Raw genomic sequence first — 26,918 nt, forward strand, 5'->3', positions numbered from 1 at the left:
TGGCTTAAAACTGATTGGATGTAATACAGGAAAGATCAGCCTGACATGACGTTTTTCAAGTATTCCTACGATGATCGTGACTGTCAAGTTCTGCACACCAAGAAAGACCTGGCGTATGAAATTCTTCAAATTCAGGACCTGAAGACAATACTCTGTGCCCAGCATGACAGTCCTGTTTGCGTAAGTAAAGAAAAGAAAAGAAAAATGATCTTATAGTTTTATATAATAAGGGTATCATACCTCCTAGGTGTAACACATTATATTGAGGGCTCAATGCTGCTAACGATTGAGAAAATGAGGTAAACATGGAAGAATCACAGGAATAGACTTCATGTTTATTTGTCTCCTTTATTATTGTAGCTAGTTCATCACCTTAGCTATTTTGTGTAAACCATTAATCTTGGCTCTTAAATGTCTGTGTTGTATTATTTTTGAAACAATAATCCACAATCAGAAAAACAGGTGTGAGGGAGCACTGTGTTTCATTAAAATGATTTTTGCTATGTGTGTTATGTGAAGATTAAAAAACAAGTTTATTATTTCTGTTACCTGTAAATTATTATTATTATTTTTTTTGGCAAGTTCAATGTTATTGCAGACAAATAATGCAAAGTGAAAATAATAATGGCCTTTATGTATTCTCCATAGCAGACTGACGATAACCTTCCTGATAAATAGTTCTCTTGTTTGTAGTACTCACTGAATAGCACTGACATACATTCCCATAGCTTATTCTGTGTAACCTGTATTTATAAAGGCATTATTAACAAGCAATCTTTAATATGATAATATTGCTTAAAGCTGCATATTATTTGTTTGACGTTCATATATTATACAGCAGCAGCCATTAAGTTAAAGATCGGACAAACGTAACTATGTGCACAATTTCATAAAATATCTCATTAGCGTCCAACGAGTGACTAGAATATGTAACACCTAGTAGAAAACAACAGTCAATGAAGTATACTCTTTATTTACCATAGAAAGGTTTGTGAAAAACTATTAATAAGTACTCAGTTTTTTGGACAAAACCTTTAAATCGAATTATCTCAAAACACTGTTTTTGGAGTTACGTTTCTTTGATCCTAAATGGGCGTATTGTTATCTGCAACTAAAGTCAACAGTGCTAATATGGGAGAAACCAAGAGGCAGACCCAGAAGTACAAACTGATACTAGTTAACGAAACAGCAGAAACAAACATTCTTTCTGTGCACCTCAAAGTATAAACTCAATGGTGGAACTGGCACCTGGACAAGGCCATAGCCACTGAAGACAATTGTCACCTTAAATGATGGACATCTGTTGGTATATCAAGGTTTTTCGTGACACAGGTGCTCCAGGTCTACTTTAAGTATGAAGTTACTAGCTTCTACTCATGTGAACTCTTATTTCAGCGATCCTCTAGACTTGTGAACACTGAGCGAAGACATTCAAGGAGATGCTCCCCACTCCAATGGGGGAGAAGTTTTAACAGTCAGGTCTGTCCCCACCAGATGGCACACAGGCAACAATTGTTAATATTAGTTTTGAACAGTTTTGTGATGCCTTCAGAAATCCATCATGTGTAACTGGCTGTCAACACTTACCTCAGAGGAAGGTGGAGAAGGGAGACACTAGCCTATAAAACAGGCATTTTTAAACAGACAGTTCTCTTGGCATCATTCATAGGTGTACTGAACCTGTGGTGGTCAATTTCTAACCACTGATCACATGCTTTGCATTTTCACATCTCGCCTCTCCACATTTAGCACCACACTTCTCATAGGACTAATTTTTTCCGCCCTCCCTCTGCATCTCCCACACACTCCTGGTGTAGTTGCTTATGCTCAAAACAAAAACTGCATAACTAATGAGTTTCAGTGTTGTTTGCTTGGGATTTTCATTTTTCTGAAGGTTTCTCAATCAGACAACTAAAAATGCTGTACATAACTTTCAGTCACAACAGAACACAAACAGTCAATTTAAAAGCGAACATATTACTCATCTTGCACATCCTTTGCTTAACATTCCCGAAGTTCCCAGTTATATTTTATCCTTATGGATATTAACATCCATCATTTAATACGTGCCTTGATGTTAAATGGTTACTTTATCTCTGCAAAGTATTTTTACAGCCTTAGCAACTGGTATCCTTGCAGCCCAAACAAGTATCCTTTCAATGCCTGAGAATTTATCAGTTACAGCAACTTTTACTTGGATCGGTGTTAAGTTGGAACAGTGTTCCAGAAAGACATTTACAAGCTTTGGTGTCTATTTAATTTTTGTAAAACAATACCCACAGTGACTCATGTGAGAAGTAATACCTAAGAAACCAGAAAATAAAATTCAAGTCATTGTGCTATAACCAATTCAAGACTAATGGCTACGAAATCCACATGCAACAAATATATAAGCAGTCCTAAAATTCACCCTGCACTATCACAAATTGTCTGCCTTATCCAATGAGACATCAAAATACTATACTGAGGATCTAACAGTGTGGCTGATATAAGAATGCTTAATAAATGAAAGAAACGGTAAAAGAATGGACACAAGAACAAGGAACCACAAGATTGTTCTCTCAGACACATTGGAAGTCTGATTATTGCCTTTGTGTGTGCATAAAAATATATATGAGTGCAGCAGAAGGCCTTCTAAGAAGACACAAAGATAAGGTTTTTATTGTTTTGTGACTCAATAACAGTCAAGATTAGCCAGCTGCTCAGGCATAAAATTGATAGTCTCTAGGCCCCCAGCAAAATCCTGGCAAGTAATAAAGCCTTTGAAAGATGATGTAGGTCTCAGAACACCTGGAATATACATAATACAGAGTGGGTGTGGGCAGTTTTATGTCTACTAGACTGTCCGACATCAAACTGCATTTGACAAGAATGGACCAACGGGTTCCGGCACAGCATAATAAATGAAGCAATAGAGATAAAAGTATCAGACAATACCCTCAATGAGGCCAGCAGATTGCAGCTGAGTATGGCCTGGGATTCTGTGATTGAGGAGTGTGTGTGTGTGTGTGTGTGTGTGTGTGTGTGTGTGTGTGTGTGTGTGTGTGTAAGTCTCACAACCAAAAACATTACCATATATGGTGCAGGACTGAACACCAGTGACAATGACGACGGCGCAGCTATAGAAGCACAGCAGTGGCAGTCACATGACAATGAACCACTTTAAAATGGCAGAGGAGACCTCTGCCAAAGCTCATGCGCAGTTAACCACTTGACACAGCTCAAAATCCAAGAATATTTTATTAATCCATAAAAATAATTAACTATTACCAATGCACAAGGGACCAGGCCAAATGTAACAAGTAAGTAAGAAGTAAAAACAAATAAATACAAAAATAAATATAGAACATATGCCAACTAGTAAGTGTGATGCAGTTTCTGCAAGTAAAGAATTAATTGAACAGAGACTAGAAAACACTCCTTTGAACACCCATCAACAAGTAATTAACGTATTACCTCTTCAGGTCTTGCCTATGTACTGATTCATAACAGATTGGGCATTTGCTCCATGATTTATCTGATAATGCCAGATAGTGTAAGATGCAAGGCCAACAATAAACATGTCCACATCGTGTCATCTTGGCAGCTACAGGCGGATACAGGCATATTGGGCAGGAAACCATTTCACAACTCTGAAGACGCTGTAACAAATAACTACCATCAAAACTGTCTTCCACACTACCAATTGTATTTTATATTTTCATAACATTATACTTATGTTTCGGAACACAATAACATTATCAATATTCCTAATATTAAATTTAAATATAACATGTTTTCCATAGCAAATACTTTATTATTTCATTTGCCTGGGATAGTGGTGACTATACAGTTTCAATCTTCATTTGCTTCCCTTTCTTAGGCAACTTACACTGTCTATGGTGGAATTAATTCAGTTTTTGTAATGTGGACAATATACAAAAACAGGGTTGCCACAAGTTTCCCCAAGAGAAATTCCCTGATTTCCAGACAAGTTTTAGCAATTTTCCCTGACAAATTTTGAGATCTCAAGGGTAAGTTAAGACTTAAGTTGACAATCTGTCTTTGCAGCTATGGTACAAGAAACAAGAATGAAAATATATACTGTTTTTAGATGGAGAAAGCAAGCCAAATGGTATGTATGTTTTATTAAGACCACTGATGTTATTTTACTGCAATACAACAAGACACATTTGGTGACAAAAACACAAATTTCCTTGAAGTCACAAGACCAATTTAAAATACCATCACTGATTTCAGAATTAACCTCAGAAAAAAGTAGGCTGCTTGAAAGAAGTGTATAACGCGGGGAAGAATGGAGTAAACCAACACTGTAGGTGACCACCAATAAAATGTTGGTTATACGATTTTCATTACTGTCTGTTATTACCCACTGTGTTATATCTATTATTTTACAGGTATTGTGCGTTTTTCCTTTCAAGAAATATATGAGTAGCAACTGACAATTTTCTTCTCCTTATCATCCATACTTTCCAACATATAACTTGCTTTTGAAGTGCCAAAATGGACTAGAACAAATAAAATTTCTATAGAACGCCAGACTGTACAAAATATTTGTGGTGAGACAGTCGCAGTTCCTGAAATCCATCGGTCATTGCATCTGGCCAGCTGAGGAGCACCAGTTCTGGGTCCATGGATAAACCATGAAAATCTGCTGCATTATGCCACACACAAACAGACCCTGCCTGCAGGCAGATCAGCAAGACTAGATACAATGGGCAGTCTCTGCACATTAGTTGAAATGTATGGCTTCAAATCGACAGGCCTAATCCATTACAGATACCCAAAGAGAAAGCCTGCCGTTTCAGCCCATTGTGGAAACCCACTCATGTGGCCAACTATTCACGAGCCACAGACAGCGTGTTGATGAAATGAGACCACAGATAACTTGTTCAAATACTCTGAGAATCAATCATAATGAGGATAGGTAGCAAATCACCATGAAGATGATTGCTAAGCCATAAGAATAAGAATCTTTATTAGCCGTTCAGTATTTTCTTATACAATGGGCTTCGTCAGTAAGTTCAATTACAGTATAAAGATGGTTATATTCTCATAGCTATGTATATATAAATCATATGAAATTTAGTGTAGTACAATAGCACACATTTGGTATTTTATATATAATTAATTTTACAATAAAAAGGAAAACATTATACAGATTTATATTAAGCAGGGAATATTCATGTTGGTGACACTATGTCATTATCATATACATGTTGATAACACTACGTCATTATCCTAAGCTATTGATACAAATTTAGGTCCTACTACAGGCAGAGGTACCTTTCTCTATGTTAAAACAGCAAATCTGCCATATTACAATCTTTATATTCATCAACTGAGTAAAATGCTTTACCTTTGAGCCATTGACCCAATGTTGTCTTAAATTTACTTTTAGATACTGTTTGTACAATTTTAGGGAGCATATTAAACAGTTCGAGGCCTACATATTTATAACTATTATGTATCTTAGACAGTCTAGAGTATGGCAGATCAATTGTGTGGTTTCGTCTTCTATTGTGGGTGCGGACAGATGACCTAAGGGGATATTGAGCTATGTTTTCTTTTACGTGCAGTAAGCAATAATAGATGTACAAACAAGGAACTGTCATGGTAAGTTTTTTGAAATGTTCCCTGCATGTATCCCTAGGAAATAAACCCACTACACATCGAAGAGCTTTTTTTGCCATCTGAAAATTGATATTGAATTGGGAGAATTTCCCCAGAGCACAATAACATATGAAAGATGGGGGTGGATATAAGCAAAATATGAATGCAGCAGTAAGTTTTGGCCGACATTACTCCTAAGCTTATAAAGTAGGAACATAGCACGTGCAAGTTTAGAACAGACGTATGTGATATGTTTATCCCAGCTAAGTTTCTGGTCAATCATCATTCCTAGCAGTTTAACGGACTTATTTTCTTTGTTTGATACCTTAAAGTTAAAGAATATTTCCTCAGTTTTTGTTTCATTTATGAATAGGGAGTTTGCACTAAACCAATGAACCGATTTTTCAAATATTATATTATTTTTTTTCTCGTACAGATTCAAGAGTCTGTCCTGAATTGATAAAAGTTGTATCATCTGCATAGAGGACTGTTTTACAGGGTAAATACTGTGGCATATCATTAACATACACTACAAACAGGAAGAGCCCAAGTATGGAGCCCTGTGGCACACCTCTTTTCATTGTTTGTGGGTTTGACAGCTGCCCATTTACACTAACAAATTGTACTCTGTTGCTTAAGTAGGATTCTAATAATTTCAGGTTGTCCTCTTCCATGCCGTAGTGTCTTAATTTCATGATCAAAGTACTATGAGATACAGTGTCAAATGCTTTACTCAGGTCTAGGAGAGTAGCACATGAGATTAATTTATTTTCAAAGCCATCTTATATATCACTAACAATATTTTCAACTGCTTTAACTGTGGATAGTTTAGACCTGAATCCATACTGTGAGTTACTTAACACATTATTCCTCTCAAAATAGTGATTCATTTGTTGGTGAACACAGTCTTCAATTATTTTAGATATTATTGGGATTAATGAGATAGGGCGTTAGTTACTTGGATTTGATTTATCTCCTTTTTTAAATATGGGAATAGTTACTGCTATTTTCGAACAGTCGGGGAAAATCCCTTGCTGTAATATACGGTTAATGAGAGTGGTTAGAGGGGGCAGAAGATCACTTGATATCTACTTCATGACAAAGTTTGACAGACCATAGAAGTCCTCTGCTCTGGAACTACTTAGTTTGCCTATTGCTTTGCTAACATCATTTTCAGTTACTGTTACCCAGCAGAATTTATGGACTACGTACTTATTTGAACCTAAAAGAGTTTTAGCATCAAGCATGGCATTGAGGGGAGACAAATCTTGTTGTAAACTGAAATTAACAAAGTGTGAGTTTAAGATATCTGGGTCTATGGGTATAGCTAGTTGAGTTGTTGGTCTATTTATTTCACTTTTAATTACTTCCCAGGCAGCTTTACAGCTGTTTCTGGATTTAAGAATATAGTTATCATTTGCCCTACGTTTTGCCAAACGTATTTCAGATCTATAAATTTTTCTTATTCTAATGTACATCTCTTTGTACTCGTTGCTGTTATGAGATCTGTCCTTAAACATAAGAAGTATAATCCCGATGCTGTTGAGGTATGGTGTGAACCAATTATTTAGTCTCTGTGGTTAATGAGCTTGGTTATTATTCTGTGTTTTCTGGGACGGGACAACACTCATCAAATATTCTTGCAATTTCCTCTATAAATAATTTGCTTGTGTTATTGACACACATATCTTTGTATAAGATGTCATTCCAGTTAACTGATCTTAATCTAGTTCTAAACTCTCTTATGTTGCATTCATTCATAGGTCTAAAAGTTTTGTGTTGTTCATCTGGAATGCTGACTGGAACTGTAATCCATAGGCCATCATGGTCAGCTAGGCCTAACTTCACTACTCCAATTTCAACATAGACACGTAGAATCACACTCTCACAACTAAACTTTCAACCATAGCTTTTGTCAGAAAATGAGAGCGCGCACGCTCTTGTGGCATATCATATTAAAGTCGCCTTCAACAGCTTTAAAATGAAACCACTCCCAGATTTATATCACCACTGGTTGCCAGCCTATAGGCATGCAAAGGCACCAAATGATGAAATTTCTTCATAAAAATTTAAATTTTTAAAAATTAATAACTTCAAAAGTAATTGTGCTTCATTACTGAAATTTGGTATTTTTCCATAAGTCCATGATATATTGCTGCATACCAAAAATAATGGAAATCTGAGATACCAAGTCGGGATCAGTGTGTTGATTTGACATGAAACGACCCTCAGACGAAGCATACGGGCTCAGTTATTTATACCACATGTTATTATTTTAATTAGATCTTGGTATGTTTCTTTATCAGAAATGGAATTTAGAAGTAATTTAACGTTTTTGAGAATCCTACTTTGTCTTCAGGATACTTTTTTTTTATAGAGACAATACAGTTCAGTTAAATTACTTAAAACAAGACACTTTCGTTCGTAGGTATTTTGCTGGTGCTCACTTTGTCTTTTTTCCCCAGGCATTATTCTCATGTTTTCGTCATCTAAATAAAAACTCTACTTTTTGCACTGTACCATGTGGCAATGTCTTTCCTCTTTTCTTCCATTAAAAGAGCTATTGCTTGTCATACCAAATATTCAGAAACCTGAAATTTGGAACCGACTTTGTCGAGATCAAGTCGACAGCACAAGAGTAAGTAATTGAATTTTTTCACGATTATTTGCATATTCAATTTTCTGTTTGATTTTGTCCGTGAGTTCATCATGATGTTTTGCCTTTTCTTCCAGTTCTGTTAAATCACTATCAGAGAGAGTGCTTGCATCAGCTGCAGCCAGCTCAACTTGATATGTACGTGAAATTTTAGTTTTGAGAGCCCCAGCTGCTGATTTCAATTTTCGTTTGGCTGCTGCATACCGACTATTCCAAGCAACTGAATGCAGTTTTGCAGGAAATACTCCTAAGCTAGTTAAGCACAGATTTTTCAGGAGTCTGCACCTCCACATTATTTTCATTTATATAGTCTGGTGATGAGCCGTCACATGCTTGCTTTTCATTGATAATTTTGATACAGGTTGGGCACATTTTCTCCCCAGGAATAAAGCTAAAGCCTCTCATTTTGAAGGTCTTTGCTTTTCTAAACTAATTCCACGCAATCCAGATGAAACAGATCATTTATGACACTTGAAGGGATCACAGCAAATAGCAAATTTTCTTATGACACACACACACACACACACACACACACACACACACACACACACACACACTTAAATCACAGTATGAATGACTTGCTTCACCATAATAAAAGCTTTTGTTCTTTACTCGTCAGTTCATTCACACAAGTCAGGGCATTATCACATATATCTTGCAGATACTGTCCAAGAAAACACTGCTTACTTGTACTTCCCATACTGCTTCAGTCATAAAACCAATATTTGTTGTAAAAAATTTAAAAGATGATTGGTGTAACCTAAAAGGTAATTAAATAATGAAAAAGCAGTCCACCCCACTATTTCATTACAAAAGTGTTTCACATTATTACTGTAACATTAGGGGACTTACTTATGTTGTGGAATTAATAGTTTAAAAACTGCAACAATTGAATTTTTAACCAATAACTGACTCTTGGTACAACTCAGTACAAGAGCTCAAAACTACATGCTCAGTGAACACACGACTCAAAATAAAGGTACTGGATGATGCAATACGTGTAGTGACAATAAAACAGTGTTCTCAGATATTTGTTCCTAGGGTAAACCAGTGTAGCCAACTTCAGCAATTTGGTGGTGACACAGTAGTCATGACTTAGCAACTTCAATATTTCTTTTACAATAACGCTGTTTTTCACACTTCCCATTATGGCTACAAACTGATACTTTTTGTGTGACATAATGGAATATTTATAATAATATTGTAAATTTTTCAAAGGTATCAATGAGGGAGCAATACCTTAAAAAATTATAATGTCCGTGCGTGGATTTTGTTTAAAAGAAATTATTTACAATTTTTTCTGAGATGTAGGTGATGGATATTTCACTACAAGAAGCATGACTATAAAAATATAAACCTTCCTCTTCAACTAAAAAAAATTCAAGCTTCCACTGCAAAAACTGCAGGAACTATTGCATTTTTAAATCATAAAGGAGCTCGTGTCTATGAAAGCCTCCTGAATCTATATGACTTCTTTTTACCATAAGTGAAAAAGTAATGGACCTGAAACATTCACTTTTTGGAAATGTGAATGTATCTAGGTAAACTTCCACTACCCAAAATTTCAAGGATGTGTGACAACGGACGTCACTTCCTAAAATTTCTGGATAATTTGACATGGAATGCTCCGGCAGACAAGACAAAAGACAAGACAGAAAAAAGGTAAGTAAACTGTTCCTTAATTCAAAAGTAAATGCCATAATGGTTAATACATTTATCTCACTGAGAGACAAGATGGTCTACACCTTCATGCAAAAATTTCTGCAACTGGTCAGGGAATGATGATTATACCGAGGCTCTTTGCTGTAAGCAAATCATAGGCGACAAATATCTTTCTTCAAGGTTTCAAAAATTTGGAAACATGGCGAAAGATAAGAACGGGTTGCTGTTGTTGTTTTGGGCAGGAGACCAGACAGCAAGGTCATCGCTTTCATTGGATTAGGAAAGGACGGGGAAGGAAGTCGGCCATACCCTTTTCGAAGGAACCATCCCGGCATTTGCCTGGAGCGATGCAGGGAAATCACGGAAAACCTAAATCAGGATGGCCGGACATGGGTTTGAACCGTTGTCCTCCTGAATGCGAGACAGGAATGGGAAACGGGGTGGGGGGAAGCATTCTAGGCAAAAACCTCTGTCTTGATTTATGAAGATGCTCGCCATTTCAATCTCGGCAGTTTCCTTAATAATAGGATGGGATTCTGGATACGGATCGTAATATACATAATAAACAGTTCCTGCTTTTGTCTGTGTATATGCGGATGGATATGTGTGTGTGTGTGTGTGTGTGTGTGTGTGTGTGGGGGGGGGGGGGGGGGGGGGGGGGCGAGCGCGCGCGAGTGTATACCTGTCCTTTTTTCCCCCCTAAGGTAAGTCTTTCCGCTCCCGGGATTGGAATGACTCCTTACCCTCTCCCTTAAAACCCACATCCTTTCGTCTTTCCCTCTCCTTCCCTCTTTCCTGACGAAGCAACCGTTTGTTGCGAAAGCTTGAATTTTGTGTGTACATTTGTGTGTCTATCGACCTGCCAGCGCTTTTGTTTGGTAAGTCTCATCTTTCTTTTTAGATATATTTTTCCCACGTGGAATGTTTCCCTCTATTATATTCTTATCATAAAGACTGATACACATGAACACTGCATGAAGTACAAGGCAGACTGAATCAAACATGGCGGCTCATCAGAGCAGTTAATGTTCCAATGATTGTTATTGGAGTGGTAGATGTGACCTATCAATGCCACACAGCCCCCCCCCCCCCCCCCCCCCCCCCCCCGTACGGAGTACAGCCTATGAGCCCTGAGGGGAGGGGGGGGGAGGTTCATGGGTTTGTGCGGTCATTCGAAAACCAGCGGCGGGGAGAGGGGGGAAGGTGGGGAGGAGGTGTGATGTGTCGGCCAACTCGTGAGTAGCAGTATGGGAGAGGCGGTGGCGTGTGAGTGAGTGTGCCTTCCCCAAATGCATACTGAGCCATTCGAAGAAATGAAAGCTCGAACACATAACAGGTCGCACTCTTGTGGGAGGGACAAGCTGTGCATTATCTTGACCTCGAGTTCCTCTGTGAGGGTCGGTCTGTGCTGTCGGTGAGCAGTACAAGCATACGATTATCTAACACCTTAATAGACACGTCATCGACGCGGTCAGGTGGTATGTTGCAGCACAAAACGGACGGGGCATCTGCGTCTCTAGTACCTGAAATGTCTTCAAAACCTGTGAATGGGGATGATGATGGTGACATGCATGAGGAACCCGCAAACTGCGGTGGTGACTTGTTGGACGGACAAAACCCAACCGTAGGTTGAATGGACTCGTTAGTGGGTTTGTCGAAAGAACATGTGCTCGGGCAATCCAACTGGGATGGCAGAGGGGTGTCAGAGTCTAAGAAGGCAGGCTTGAGCCTGTGTAGAGAAATGGTTTGTGGGTGATCTATTATTATAATGTCTAATGTCATCTCGCCCCTCCGGAATACTTCAAAGGTCCGAGGTAAGGGGGTTGTAAGGGTTGTGTGACAGAGTCATCCCTGAGCATGACGTGTGAGCAAGTGCTGAGTGCAGTTGGCACCTAAGTATCAGGTGGGGAATGGCTGACAGGTGGGTGTAGCCGGGTGTTTCTAAACTGTGCTTGCATCCTTCCGATAAAGTTTGGGAAGGAGGGGAAATCCCCAGGATCTTTGAGGAGAATTAGGTAAAACCGGGTTTTCACCGAAAACTAATTCGGAAATCGTCGCATATAAATCTGGTTTAAATGTAGAGCGTAGGCCCAGCAACATCCAAGGAAGTGCCTCGGACCAGAGACAGTCGTGGTACCTGAGTGCAGTTTTAAGGGTGCGGTGTCATCGTTCCACCAACCCATTGCTTTGCAGGTGGTAGGCTGTCATATGGATCTTTTTAATACCGCAAAGATGAGAAAGGATCACTTAAATATTTAGCACTGTGCTGCCTGTCTGGGCTGTCCCAGTTAGGACTGAGCAACAGCTACAGCTGAAACTTTGCAGTAGTTTCATCATAGTTCACAGTTTTTTAATACAAAGTAATGACTTGGATAGAATTCCTATCACAGCTGATTTACTCTGGATGCAAACTATTTAAACCAGAAAATAACTTTCAATTAACATCTTGGTTGGAAAGCAACATCAAGCAGGATGCAAGCAGTAATCAGGAGGGGCCAGAGAAGGAGAAGTGGTAATAGTGTATGGGTGGCGGCTGAGACCAATGCTCTCTGTTGCAGTGCGTAGGGAGAAGTCTAGAAATAAACAGGGTGAGAGGTGAGAATGGGAAGGAGATGATAGGACTGAGGGGATGGAAACTATTGAGGCTGGGACAATTACAGGAGTGGTGAATGTGTTGTAACAGTAACTCCGATTTGCGCAGTTCAGAAAATCTGGAGGTGGAGGAAAGGATCCAGATGGCTTGGAGAGTGAAGCAGCCATTGAAATCAAGTGTGTAATGATCAGTTGCATGTTGTGCCTCAGGGTGGTCTACTTTGCTCTTGGCCACAGTTTGGCAGAGGCCATTCATGCTGATGGACAGCTGGTTAGTAGTCACACCAATTAAAAAAAAAAAAAAAAAAAAAGCTGTGCAATGATTAGTGCAGAGCTGGTAAATGACATGGCTGCTTTCACAGGACGCCTGGCCCCTGATGGGGTAGGATAAACCTGTGACTGAACTGGAATAGGTGGTGCTGGGTGGCCACAATGATGGTTCCTGTGGCAAGGGATTGCGATTGGGAGTGGCATAGGGTTGGACTAGGATGTTGTAGGGGCTGGGTGGGCGACGAATCACCACTTTCAGAGAAGTGGTAAGTATCTCGGGTCGGATGTACACCCCCCCCCCCCCCCAAAATTTCAGGCCACGATGATATGTTATATACAAGTTCTGCTGCAATCATTGCACAGCTTTTTACATTGTTATGGCTACCAACCAGTTGTCCACCATGATGAATGGCCACCGCCAAACTGTGGCCAAGAGCAAAGTAGACCACTCTGTGGCATAACATGCAGCTGAACACATCACACTCCATTTCATTTCAATGATTGCCACACTACCTGGGCTGTCTGGCTCCTTCCCTCCACCGCCAGCTTTTCTGAACTACACAGATGGATGTAACCCCTACAACACATTCTCCACTCCCATAATTATCCCGACGTAAATCTATGATGACATACTGTCCCTGCACCCTCCATCCAATAGTTTCCACCTCCTCAATCCTATCACCTGCTATCCTTTCTCATCTCTCACCCCATTTATTTGCAGCCCTCTGCCAACACATCTGCCTGTCTTTCTCCACCCCTCTCCTTTTTTTCTCCCCCCCCCCCTCCCCGCCCCACAACCTCCTGCCACTGCATCTGTTGGCAGCCTAGTCCCTGCACACTTCACCCATTCACTATTATCCCTGCCCCTTCCAGATTACTGATGAAGGCTGTAGCCGAAAGCTTTATGTTAGTGTCTTAACTGTGCCTGTCTGCACCTTGATGCAAGATTGTTGTTAAATTTTAGTTAGACATTTATAACAAACATTTTCTCTGAACAAGGCTCTACTCATGTGCAATCCTTTGTATTCTGTTAAAACAATAAGTTATCACAACTAGTTGTACTCTAACAAGCCACATTTAACATAATAAATGTTAGTTGGACATCCACTAAGAAATATCTGAAAAGAAGTCAGAAGACAGTGTGCTGCCTTGGACTACTGCCAATGTTCTGCCAATAGTCATGTGATTCTATGTTGCAGCCACATAAAATCTGCAGAATTCCTAATGTGATGTATACACCGAACTACTAGCAGCTCAATAAAGCAGCAAGCTATTTTGTGACATGGTTTGTCCAAGGACCTATATTACTGACAATACACCATCTTTACAAATCTCTGGAGTGCCGTATTACAAGCTGTTCTACAATTGTCCTATTTGGTGCAGACACTCCTCAGGTCCCCTGAGAGTAGGTGCAGCTAGTATATAGGCTACCTGCCAGACAGCACAACTGTATGCGTTCTGCACATGTGCAAGGCATATGGCCACATCTCTCCCCACGTTCTCCTGGTGCAGTAGTAAAGTGTAGGCTACAAAGTGACTGCTAATCAGCTGCTTGCCCATCCCTGCCCATGTCTGGCCGGCTAGCCTCTAAATCATATTTGTCGAGTTAGCACTAAGGTAACAATGCAATGGATCACAAAATAAACACAGCACCTTCTGAATATAATGATCAGACCATGAAGACCATGGAGGACCAATGTGTAGATTGTGGCAGCAGAACATTGTCTTGGTACCAGTAATGTGACGGAATATAGCAACACAGATATTCTGGCATGCACTTCCAGTTACTGGAACAGTGTACTTATGGGAACTGTTTTTTATTAAATTCTGCCTGGAATCCTGCTCCCTCCCTGGTCAAATAAAAGGACAGAATTAGCACTACTTGGTCATTCTCTGTTAATAAATATTTCACTTTGCATAATGTCTGGCATTCGTTATCTTTGGTTGTGTTGTGGCACTAATTGTGTATGATATGTTATCTTTCCGCATATATAGTCTTGTTTCCTACACGATGTAGCCCTACCCACCAAAGATTTTAGTTGGTATACACAGTGATCTCTCGTGTTATTTTCATCTGAGATAACAGAGGCATGCACTTGGCAATATGTTGCTGCTGTCATGTACATTACTTGGCTGCATTTCTGTAGTTATTTAAAAACTCTATATGTTGCGAGTAGACGAAGTGTCATCTTGTCAGTCAGTTAAAAAAAAAAAAAAATTAATGAAATGATTTGCAACTGACAGTGGGATTTCTCTCTCTGCGTTGTTTGGATATCCACTGCCCAAGTAATTAGAGGGAATCTCACGTAAGAAATATCCTTATGATAGTTAGCCAAGCAATGGTAGGTTCTGTGAAAGCTTTGTCCTTGCATACGATCTTTCAGTGCTCTATTACCAAGTACCATACATAAGTTGACTTGATCCCTTGGGAATGGATCCATCTGCACAAAGTTCTCCACAGTCTTTGTTTTTTAAAATATCTTTTCTGCATTTTAGGCTCTACTTATAAATGAACAACAATTCTGTTGACCAATTTAGATCACTTTATGCGGTTACAATAATGGAAATTTCACAAGCAACAAACAATAGCAGATACATATATTACCATGCATGAATGTGTGCAAGTCAGAGCATGTAGTAACACCACAAAAATAATGGTAGCTTGAAAATATATGTACCATTACAAGCCATACGGAGCAGTAGTCTTTCTTCACTTTTACTTTCACTTCATGTTTCTTCTGTCTTGATCAGACAGTGTAGTAAATTACACCAGCAACACAACATTAAACCAAAACATTTTGTTTCTTATGGACACGGATCAATTCTGATGCACTCTTCGTGTCCAAACAACATCTAGTAATTATGGAAAGCATTGACAATTAAGGTATAAAATCTATTTTTTCACTGAAACCCATTGCTTTCCTCAAAAATACAATGAGTGTATTTATGAAAAAAAGAAAATACCATGTGATTTTCACTATACCCTCAGGGAAATTGTTTCCCTGTTCGCTGAAATGAACATTTCAAGTTTTTAAAAGTACAGTAACCAACTGAAATCTTGCTTCTATGGAGATTTGTAATATATTAAAAACTTTCATGGATAATTGTATCATCCAGAAATCTCTTGAAATTGGACATCTGATGTGCATCTTATATCACTAAGTGACTATCCTGGAACTTAGTACCTGTTGCCTTCTAGAGGCAACAAAAATTTAAAAATTTTAAATGCTATTGTAATCTACTCTAACAGGTAAAATCTTATGTTAAAAATTTGACACAATAAGACAAGTACTACAGTTAGAAATTGTGTGTACCTTGAGGCAGCGCAACTGATGATGCCAACAGTCAAACGTTACTCATCCAGTATGAGTACGAGGGCACTTAGCCAGTTCCAACAAACTTTAAGCATAATTTCACATATCTTACAAGTAATATTCTAAAATCAGACCTATCTCTAACAATTAGCACAATATACACGATTTCTAACACTAACGTAACATTGTTCTTGATTATAAGTGTCCTATCTATAAAATTTGTAAATTGTTATTACTCACAATTTGTTCAATAAGATCCCAACTAACAAGTGCATCAGGGTCAGAGATGTATGCTGAATAATCTGCATCAGCACGGACCACAAACTGACAGTTTGCTTGTAAAAACTGCTCCTTGTTGTATTTGTGGCGAAGTGAAACATGGTGGTGACGACCACTGCCACTGCTACCCCAACCAGAACGCCAACTTGTTGTACCTTCTCTTGGTGCATAATGGAAGTTTAATAAGTGGTTCAAGTTTTGCTTTTTGCTGCTGGGTAGTACAACTGACCCATACTCAGCAATGCTCTCATCCTCTGCTACCTGTATAGAAAAAATGTTTTATTAAAAAGGTAGTAATTAAGTCAGCAGTATACGCAAGAAATCAAAGCAGATCAAATTCCTCCAGCACTCTGCCGAAGAGAAAGCGTTTAAATTCCCAGCCATAATTTAAATATTTATAAATAGCAGGATATGCAATATGTTACGAATATCGTCGCAGAAGAAGCTGAGTATGCCGGGGTGTAGTGGTTACGATACTAAGCTGTTACATGGAAGGTCGCGAGTTCAAAACTCACCTGGACTGTACAATTTTAATTTCTATATACCGTTTGAGTACATTCTAGAAGTATCCACAAATGTCAACAATCATAGTACTGGAATGTTCTGTAGCTGTATATATACTGTATGTGTTCTGGCTGGAGGCAGTTTGCTCCGTGCTCTTCGACATCTACATCCATACTCTGCAAGCCACCTAACAGTGTGTGGCGGAGGGTACCTTGAGTACCTCTATTGGTTCTCCCTTCTATTCCAGTCTCGTATTGTTCGTGGAAAGAAGGATTGTCGGTATGCCTCTGTGTGGGCTCTAATCTCTCTGATTTTATCCTCATGGTCTATTCGCGAGATATATGTAGGAGGGAGCAATATACTGCTTGACTCCTTGGTGAAGGTATGTTCCCGAAACTTTAACAAAAGCCTGTACCGAGCTACTGAGCGTCTCTCTTGCAGAGTCTTTTGCTGGAGTTTAGCTATCATCTCGGTAACGCTTTCGCGATTACTAAATGATCCTGTAATGAAGCGCGCTGCTCCCCGTTGGATCTTCTCTCTCTTCTATCAACCCTATCTGGTACGGGTCACACACCGGTGAGCAGTATTCAAGCAGTTGGCGAACAAGTGTACTGTAACCTACTTTCTTTGTTTTCGGACTGCATTTCCTTAGAATTCTTCCAATGAATCTCAGTCTGGCATCTGATTAACCAACGATCAACTTCATATGATCATTCCATTTTGAATCACTCCTAATGCCTACTCCGACATAATTTATGGAATTAACTGCTTCCAGTTGCTGACCTGCTATATTGTAGCTAAATTATAAAGGATCTTTCTTTCTGTGTATTCACAGCACATTACACTTGTCTACATTGAGGTTCAATTGCCATTCCCTGCACCATGCGTTAATTTGTTGCAGATCCTTCTGCATTTCAGTACAATTTTCCATTGTTACAACCTCTCGATATACCACAGCATCATCCGCAAAAAGCCTCAGTGAACTTACGATGTTATCCACAAGGTCATTTATATATATTATGAATAGCAACGGTCCTACGACACTCCCCTACGCCACACCTGAAATCACTCTTACTTCAGAAGACCTCTCTCCATTGAGAATGACATGCTGTGTTCTGTTATCTAGGAACTCTTCAATCCAATCACACAATTGGTCTGATAGCCCATATGCTCTTACTCTGTTCATTAAATGACTGTGGGGAACTGTATCAAACATCTTGTGGAAGTTAGAAACACGGCATCTACCTGGGAACCCGTGTCTATGGCCCTCCGAGTCTTGTGGACGAATAGCAAGAGCTGGGTTTCACACAATCTTCTTTTTTGAAACCCATGCTGATTCCTACAGAGTAGATTTCTAATCTCCAGAAAAGTCATTATACTCCAATATGGTACATGTTCCAAAATTCTACAACTGATCAACGTTAGAGATATAGGTCTATAGTTCTGCACATCTGTTTGACATCCCTTCTTGAAAACGGGGATGACCTGTGCCCTTTTCCAATCTTTTGGAACGCTACGCTCTTCTAGAGATCTACGGCACACCGCTGCAAGAAGGGGGCTAAGTTCCTTCGCGTACTCTGTGTAAAATCGAACTGGTATCCCATCAGGTCTAGCGGCCTTTCCTCTTTTGAGCAATTTTAATTGTTTTGCTATCCCCTGTCATCTATTTTGATACCTACCATTCTGTCATCTGTGTGATAATCTAGAGAAGGAACTACAGTGCAGTCTTCATCTGTGAAACAGCTATGGCAAAAGACATTTAGTATTTTGGCCTTTAGTCTGTCATCCTCTGTTTCACTAGCATTTTGGTCACAGGGAGTCTGGACATTTTGTTTTGGTCCACCTAATGCTTTGACATAAGACCAAAATTTCTTAGGATTTTCTGCCAAGTCAGTACATAGAACTTTACTTTCGAATTCATTGAACACCTCTTGCATAGCTCTTCTCACACTACATTTCGTTTCATGTAATTTTTGTTTGTCTGCAAGGCTTTGGCGATGTGTATGTTTGCTGTGACGTTCCCTTTGCTTCCGTAGCAGTTTTCTAACTCTGTTGTTGTACCACGGTGGCTCTCTTCCATCTCTTACGATCTTGGTTGGCACATACTCATCTAATGCATAGGCACATACTCATCTAATGCATACTGTATGATGGTTTTGAACTTGTCCACTGATCCTCAACACTATCTGTACTTGAGACACAACTTTTGTGTTGAGCTGTCAAGTACTCTGAAATCTGCTTTTTGTCACTTTTGCTAAACAGAAAAATCTTTCTACCTTTTTTAATATTTCTATTTACGGCTGAAATTATCGATGTTGTAACCACTTTATGATTGCCGATTCCTTGTTCTGCGCTAACTGTTTCAAATAGTTCGGGTCTGTTTGTCACCAGAAGGACCAATATGTTATCGCCACGAATTGGTTCTCTGTTTAACTGCTCAAGGTAGTTTTCAGATAATACACTTAAAAAAATTTCATTGTATTCTTTGTCCCTGCCACCCGTTATAAACGTTTGAGTATCCCAGTCTATATCAGGTAAATTAAAATCTCCACCCAGAACTACAACATGGTCGGCAAATCTACTCTAAATATTTTCCAAATTTTCATTCAGGTGCTCTGCCACAACAGCTGCTGAGCCAGGGGGCCTATAGAAACATCCAATTACCATGTTTGAGCCTGCTTTAACCGTGACCTTCACCCAAATTATTTCACATTTCGAATCTCTGTCAATTTCCTTCGATACTATTGCACTTTTTATCGCTATAAACACACCTCCCCCTTCACTGTAAAGACTGTCTCTGTGGTATACATTCCAATCTGAGTTTAGAATTTCATTACTGTTTACGTCTGGTTTCAGCCAACTTTCCGTCCCTAGTACTATGTGGGTATTGTGACAGTTTATTAATGAGAGCAGTTCTGGGACCTTTCTATAGACACTCCTGCAGTTTACTACTACCACATTAATATTGTCATTCCCTGTTGTGTTATGCCTACTGCTACCTTGTCGCGTCTCACAAGGTGTCTTGTCGGGCCTAGGGAGGGAATTCTCTACTCTAAAAAACCCACATGTGCACTTCACACGTACTCCGCTTCCCTTGTAGCCGCTTCCTGCGTGTAGTGCACGCCTGACATATTCAGGGGGACCCTACATTTCTCCACCTGATAGCGGAGGTTGAGAAATTTGCACCCCAGTTTTCCGTAGAATTGTCTGAGCTTCTGGTTTAAGCCTTCCACCCAGTTCCAAACCAGAGGACCGCGATCGGTTCTGGGAATGACACTACAAATAGTTAGCTCAGGTTCCACCCCACGAGTGAGGCTTTCCACCTTCACCAACTCCAACAACTGCCTGTGTGAACTGAGGATGACCTCTGAACTCAGACAGCAGGAGTCATTGGTGCCGACATGAGCAACAATCTGCAATCAGGTGCACCCAGTGCTCTTCATCGCCGACAGCAGGGCCTCCTCCACATCTCTGACGAGATGGAAGATATTGTATTAAAACACAATGCCCAAAGGTCGGTAATTACAGATCAAGGGAAAGTTTTTCAAGCGAATCTTGTGACAGAGATACACAGTAAGTGCGACATTACTCATCACATGACGACTGCCTACCAACTGCAAACTAATGAGCTTACTGAACGCCTTAATAAGAGCTTGGATGATGTGCTATCAATGTTCGTCAATGTTGAGCAGAGCAATTGGGATGAGGTGCTACCTTCCGTGACCTTTGCCTACAACACCGCCACACGAGACACCACAGATTTATGCCATTTTTCCTGGTGCATGGGCGTGAGGCGACAACGATGATGGACACTGTGTTTCTGTTACATCGTGATGATGTGGACGACGACTACATCAGCCAGGTGTTAACTAGAGCTGAGGAAGCCCGGCAGTTAGTTCGACGCTGCAGGCTCAAGAAAACAATCGCCGAAGGCATGACACGAGCCACTGCCCTGTTGTCTACCAGCCTGGTGACTGTCTGGATCTTCACTCCTGTTCAGAAGGTTGGTCTCCCTGAGAAGCTCTTCAGGCACTACTTTGGACCTAATAAGGTTGTAAAACAGTTGTCTGATGTTACTTATGAAGTTGAAGATTTCGACCCTGACAAGACGACAAAAGATCAGAGATACGGTCCATGTCCTTCGAATGAAGCCCTGCATGGATCCTGCAACCCACGGTAAATTCAAAGCTCCAGCGAGAGGCAACAAGTGGGAAGGTAACGAAGAGTGTAGCGGCAAAAGAAGTTCTAAGAAGATTACTACCAGGGCGAGCATCAGTCATCAGGAGTCGGAGTATGCAGGACCGATGACTCGTTCCGAGGCTAGGACGACTTAGAGACGCTGTTCTCTTAAGAAGGGAGCAATGTCGCAGAAGCAGCGGAGTAGTGCAGTGGTTATGAAACTGAACTGTTGCATGGAAGTTCGTGAGTTCAAAACTCACCTGGACTGTACAATTTAATTTCTATATACAGTTCGAGGACATTGTAGAAGTATCTACAAACGTCAAGAATCATTGTACTGGAATGTTCTGTAGCTGTATATATACTGTATGTGTTCTGGCAGGAGGCAGTTCATTCTGTGCTCTTGTATGTGCAAGTGCTGAATAAACCTTCGTTACGTGAAGTTAGCGTTCGTCATTAAGCTAATTACACCACCTTTTATGTGACAATATCATACAGTGAATAATGACGAATCCTAGTACGAGTAAAACAATTATCATAAGGTAAGGTGTGTGGAGTACCTAAACAAGAAGTTGATACATATATGCACAATTTGTTCATCCTCTCTCCCTCCACACTTGTACTAACATAAAAAAAACCTGGCAAACAATGCAAGTGACAAGTGGCTGTGGAAGTAACTTCTCTAACTGCACATCCTCCTAACTTCAATAATACACAACAGTCCTTGATGAGACAATTTTCAGCAAAAAATAGATAATGTCCAATGAGTTGTCTACAACTATCGCATGCTAGTTTCAGCCACTTGCTTCTTGCAATTCACAGAGACTACCATTCTTACCTTCAAACAGTTATGGAGCTCCTTAGGGAAACAACATCCAGGGTTGGAAAGAAATCCAATGTGCACTGAAGTACGTCTACCAGGAAGGAGGTAGGAGAGATGAGTTGGAGTTGGAGGAGGAGGAGGAGGAGGAGGATGGGCACAAAAACTAGTGTCATATACGCCCCCATCAGAACTGTAGAACATGAAGACAAAGAGAGGAATTAAAAATGAATACCCAGTAATCCCAATCAACAGAAGAGAAGACAGCTAAAAACAGGGATGTGGAGAAAGGTCTATAAAATGCACCATAACAGAAAGAGAGGTCCAGAACTATAAATTAAATGACCTTCACCATAGTAATACAATGACTAAAAAATAAAATGCGGTTGACAGACCGCACATCATTTTCTAAAATGGCCGATAATTCAGATGGAAAACACAAATGAGAACGAGAAGCAGATACCAAAAAATGTCTGTGCCAATGATGAACACACACCTGACACCACAGTCAGTCAGTCAGTCAGTCAGTCAAAGTCATCACTGCACACAAAAGTACTATCGTGAAGTTCCATGTGAAGATCATGAAACTGAAGATGATACAGAAAGGCTGGAGCAGTGACCGTAGGAAGCAAATGAAGAAGGTGAACACGGCCCATCAGACGAAGCAAGATGACGAAGGATTCCCACCAGCTGGAAAAGTTGCAGGTGGCATGAAGTTAAGCTGCCAGAGCAAGAGCCAAAAGCAAACTCCAGGACGTAACAGAAGAGGGTTGCACCCCATACTGGCAATCAAAGGAATCATTCAAGAAGGAGGCATAGGATAGGTGGCCACGCATGGCAGACAAACAGCATGCTTATCTGCTGAGGAGAAAGACACAGCAGTAGTTCGACAGCATCTGTGTTCTGACTCTCAAACGTAGGTGCCATTGGCCAAACAGATGCCATGATGGTGGATAGTATTTAGACAGCGTAAGAGGGACGTGCAGATGCATAAACGAAGCACCCATAGTCTACTTTCGAATGGACAAGGGACCAGTACAGACAGAAGACGGCGGTTCAATCTGCTGCCAAGAAAGCATCATTGAAGACACCTAGGGAATACAGGGGCCGTATACAGCTGGCTGCCACCTAAGACATGGGGAGGACCAAGGAAGTTTACTATCGGGAATGAATGCCAAGAATTTCATAGTTTCAAGGAACAGAAGAGCAACAGGCCCTAGATGTAGAAAGGGTGGAAGAAATCAACTGCGCCACCAGATACAGAAACAGTAATAGCAAGAGAAGAGACATGCAGCATGGAAGGAAAAAGATGCTGCAAAGGCTGGGGCCTCGTGGTGGCCAAGAACAAACCTGCCAAATTGCGGCGAGCCTCCTTTGAGGACTGACATGTGTTGGACACCCTGCCTGCCATTACTGAGCCATCTGCAGGTTGCTGTTCATGTCAGCACCTATGATGTCTGTTGCTTAGGTTCTGAGCCCATCCTCAGTTCTCATGGCAGCTGGCAGAATTGATGATGACTTCTGGCCTTACTCACAGGGTGTGAATGAGAAGTGAAGAATGGAATGAATGAATGTTTGGTGGAAAATTCTGTGATCAAAAGAGAGGCTGACATGCATCTGAATTTGGTGGAGAATGGATGTTACAGTAATGCAGTAATGCAGATAATTTTGTTTCAGCAGAAATAGGTGGCGCTATCTGTGAAGGCGGTGTAGCAGCTGTCTTGTTAGCTGGAAATGAATTTAACGGTGTATCAGTGGAATACGTGAAGATATCTTAAGTGGCATAGAAGTAGTCTCATCAACTGGAGATGAATTTAACGATGCTTTGGCAGAAATGTGCGATTTATTGTTAAACTGCTACATAAAGTTGCCAGGAGGAGAACTACTTGAAAGAATTCCCTGAATATGTGGTAATTCGGAAAAAAAAAAAATCCTGTCTTCCTCGAATGTGTTAAAACACTTTGTAATCTTAGAGAATTTCAATTTTTTAAATTTTGGCGTAGCCTTTGTTGAATTTAAGTAGACTGTTTTATTGCTTAATGGCATCAGGATATTAACTGCTAGGGGCGACACACTGTGTATACAATTCAGTTTAGCTGGAACCCGAATAGCACACAATAAAATCTGTGCTTTACAACTGACATCAAAATATTGTGTAAAAAAATAAAATATAATAAAATAAAGAATGACAAATTGGCTCCAAACCCGGAAACTTTGAAACCAACAGTTACTGTCTTGGAAATTATAAACAAATTTCTCCAAATAAGAGAAAATTCAAGACACAGAAACACAAACCTTGGTATCCTCCTTTCCACCACTGTAATACTGACCCCGTGGTTTTGGTCTTTTGTCAATAGATTTACATTTTTGTGGGACAGGTTTCCGACTTGTTTCATATCTGGTATTACTTGAGGTTGCCTGCTCTCGTCGCCGAACTGTTTTTTGAAACTGTTTGTTGCTGCTGACATCTGGAGAAATAAAAATACATTTTTAGATCAAAAATATCTTTACAAATGGAAAGGCAAACTGCTCTAACTACCGTAAAGTTTTTACACAGCTTTAGTGTAGTGTGTAGCAAGAAAGTGACAGTATAGTGCCCTAAAAATATTTCTTAATTTTTACTTTTAATAATAAACAAATACTGTAGAAAATGTATTAACAGTTGAAACTTATCTGGTGCAGCAGTGATTTTGGGAACTTTTCCTTTATTTATCTTAGTTTTTGAGCGAATAAAGGACTAGCCAGGCCTACAAAAATCTACGCCTTAAGAGAGGAATGGAGACCAACAGGAAAGTAACCTATTACAAAGCAATATACAAAAGCATCACGACTCTAATGGTGCAATTAGCACCCTGTATCATACATAGATCACCTGATCCCGACATTAGAGGTAATAATGGGTACTGTGGAAACCATCAAATAAGTCACTGATACACAACATCAGGTGTACCTACTGCTTTTACATGCTAATACTGAATTGTTTTTAATGACAGTTCTGCTCGTTATCTAAATAAAGGCTTTCCTGAATTCAGTTTCACAGCAGGTGGTGGGGTGATGCACAATGCTCAGGAACAGTGTGTCATGTTATATTCCAGCCAACAGAGTCATGCCCCTCTTCTGTTGGTAATGTATGCTTCAGGGCACACATAATATTTAGCATTGATTTCTAGGTAACTTTGGGTAAGTTGAGATTATTTAGCCACTGTAGAACTAATTATGGGTGAAACAGCAAATGTGACAAGCATTATATTAAGATGCAACAGTTTTAGTCCTTCGAGAATTTCCACGTAAATTATAGAACCACTTGACCTTCCTCCATCTCGAACCCACGTTATTTTAAATAGAAGTGTGTGAGAGACGAATCCAACCTATTGTACATTGCATGTTTGTGTGTGTGCAAGTCTAAAAACAGCCATGAGCTAAATGTGGGTGCGGCGGCCGAACGGTGGCCGACAAGTAATTGCTGTACGATCCATAGAGTTTCAGTGTATGTGTAGATAAGAGCCTGTGCTATTCTTTGCTGGTTTAGTAACTGTGATGATTGTTAAGGACAAATGAAGAAATGAGATTAGACTTAAGTACTTCATGTGCTGGACTTGCTAGCAAGACATGTTCATAAATTACGGGTGGTTCTTAAGCCAACACACTTACGAATGTTAATATAATGCGTTTGTAAAGCTTGAAATATGAGCGAAATACAAGAAGACGGAGATATTTACATGTGAAATGCGAGAATGTTATTCTGCATAATCCAATACATCGTTAATTGATGAAAAAGTTTGTATATTACTCCATCCACACGTTCTATCATCAAAAAAATGTTAGAGCATGGCGACCAGTGGGAAAAAAAAGGAATTTTGAGAAGAAATTGAAGCAGAAGATATGAAGTGTTGCCATAGTAAACCAGATATAACAAGATGAGAGAACTGTTTTGTGTAATTGGCTCAAGTCCAAAAATCAAATAGAAAAATTTGTGGATGCAACAAAAGGGAAGTCATAAGGAAGTAATAACGTTAAAAGAATGGAATACAGCTCTCACATACATCGCAGCGGCGCTGACGCGGGAACAACATCCAGTGCCACCGGCACCAGTTGCGGTTCACCGGAGCTGACCTGCTTCCACAGCTGGCTACCGACATTGACGTCAACACCGACGTCTGATGCCACAGGCTTGCTGTTCACTGGAGCTCACTTGGGGTCACACACAAAGCGCAGCTTCAAATGCTCAAATTGCGACTAAGTGAAAAACTAGATGCCCAGGGTGCAGCTTCAACTGGTGCAGGTTTTATTACATTCGACGCCACACTGGGTGACCTGTGCGCCAGATGGGGATAAAACGATGATGAAAACAACACAACAATCAGTCCCTGAGCAGAGAAAATCCCCAACCCAGCCAGGAAGCGAACCCGGGCCCCTTACGACAGCAGTCCGTCCCGCTGACCATTCAGCTATCGGGGCAGACACCTAATGTGGTGTTACCTAGTGAAGTGGTGACTGTTTTGCAATAGGAGAAAAATGTCTGAAGAAATGTGAAGAGAAGTATTGGTCTTCACTTGCTCAAGTGAAGTTAATATCAGATCCATGGGATCCAAGCGGGGTCACATCCATCCCCCAGGGACGTTAACGCTCTGTGTTAACTGGTGGAGTGATGAGCGTCAGATCGAGTTGTTTTCGGTGTTTCTTCTGTTATAAAATTTTCCTGCACTGAATTCCCTTCAAATCTTAAACTATTCTTTAATCTATTCCTAAAATCTTAAACTATCCTGTAATGTTAGCACTTAGAAAACTGGATAGGACTACAAGATAAAGATTGGTTTAAAAGAATCACAGATAAACAGTGATGTCTAGATGAAATAAACTGAATAAGAATATTATGTCTGTGTAAAATAGAATATAATGTGACGAACTGAACAACTGTTGTACAGTAGTGTACAATTTTTTTTATTTTCTATAGAATGTTTTATACCTTTAGTGAGATGTGATGTAGACAGGAGGGTTTGTATCGATTTTGAAAGGGGTGGGTAGTGTA

General features: G+C 40.0%; 1 protein-coding gene across 1 annotated transcript in view; it reads right to left on the minus strand.

The window, feature by feature from the left end:
• The window catches only part of LOC126190653 (RING finger protein 10), a 110,195-nt gene that overhangs the window by 57,525 nt on the left and 25,752 nt on the right, over positions 1–26,918 (minus strand). Inside the window, exons 2-4 of the mRNA XM_049931079.1 lie at positions 24,185–24,357; positions 16,348–16,647; positions 3,457–3,641 (exon numbers count right to left, since the gene is read on the minus strand). Of these exons, the coding sequence (XP_049787036.1) occupies positions 3,457–3,641; positions 16,348–16,647; positions 24,185–24,357 (658 nt within the window). The remainder of the gene's footprint in view (positions 1–3,456; positions 3,642–16,347; positions 16,648–24,184; positions 24,358–26,918) is intronic.

This window comes from Schistocerca cancellata, chromosome 1 (assembly GCF_023864275.1).
Source record: "Schistocerca cancellata isolate TAMUIC-IGC-003103 chromosome 1, iqSchCanc2.1, whole genome shotgun sequence".
Classification (NCBI taxonomy): domain Eukaryota; kingdom Metazoa; phylum Arthropoda; class Insecta; order Orthoptera; family Acrididae; genus Schistocerca; species Schistocerca cancellata.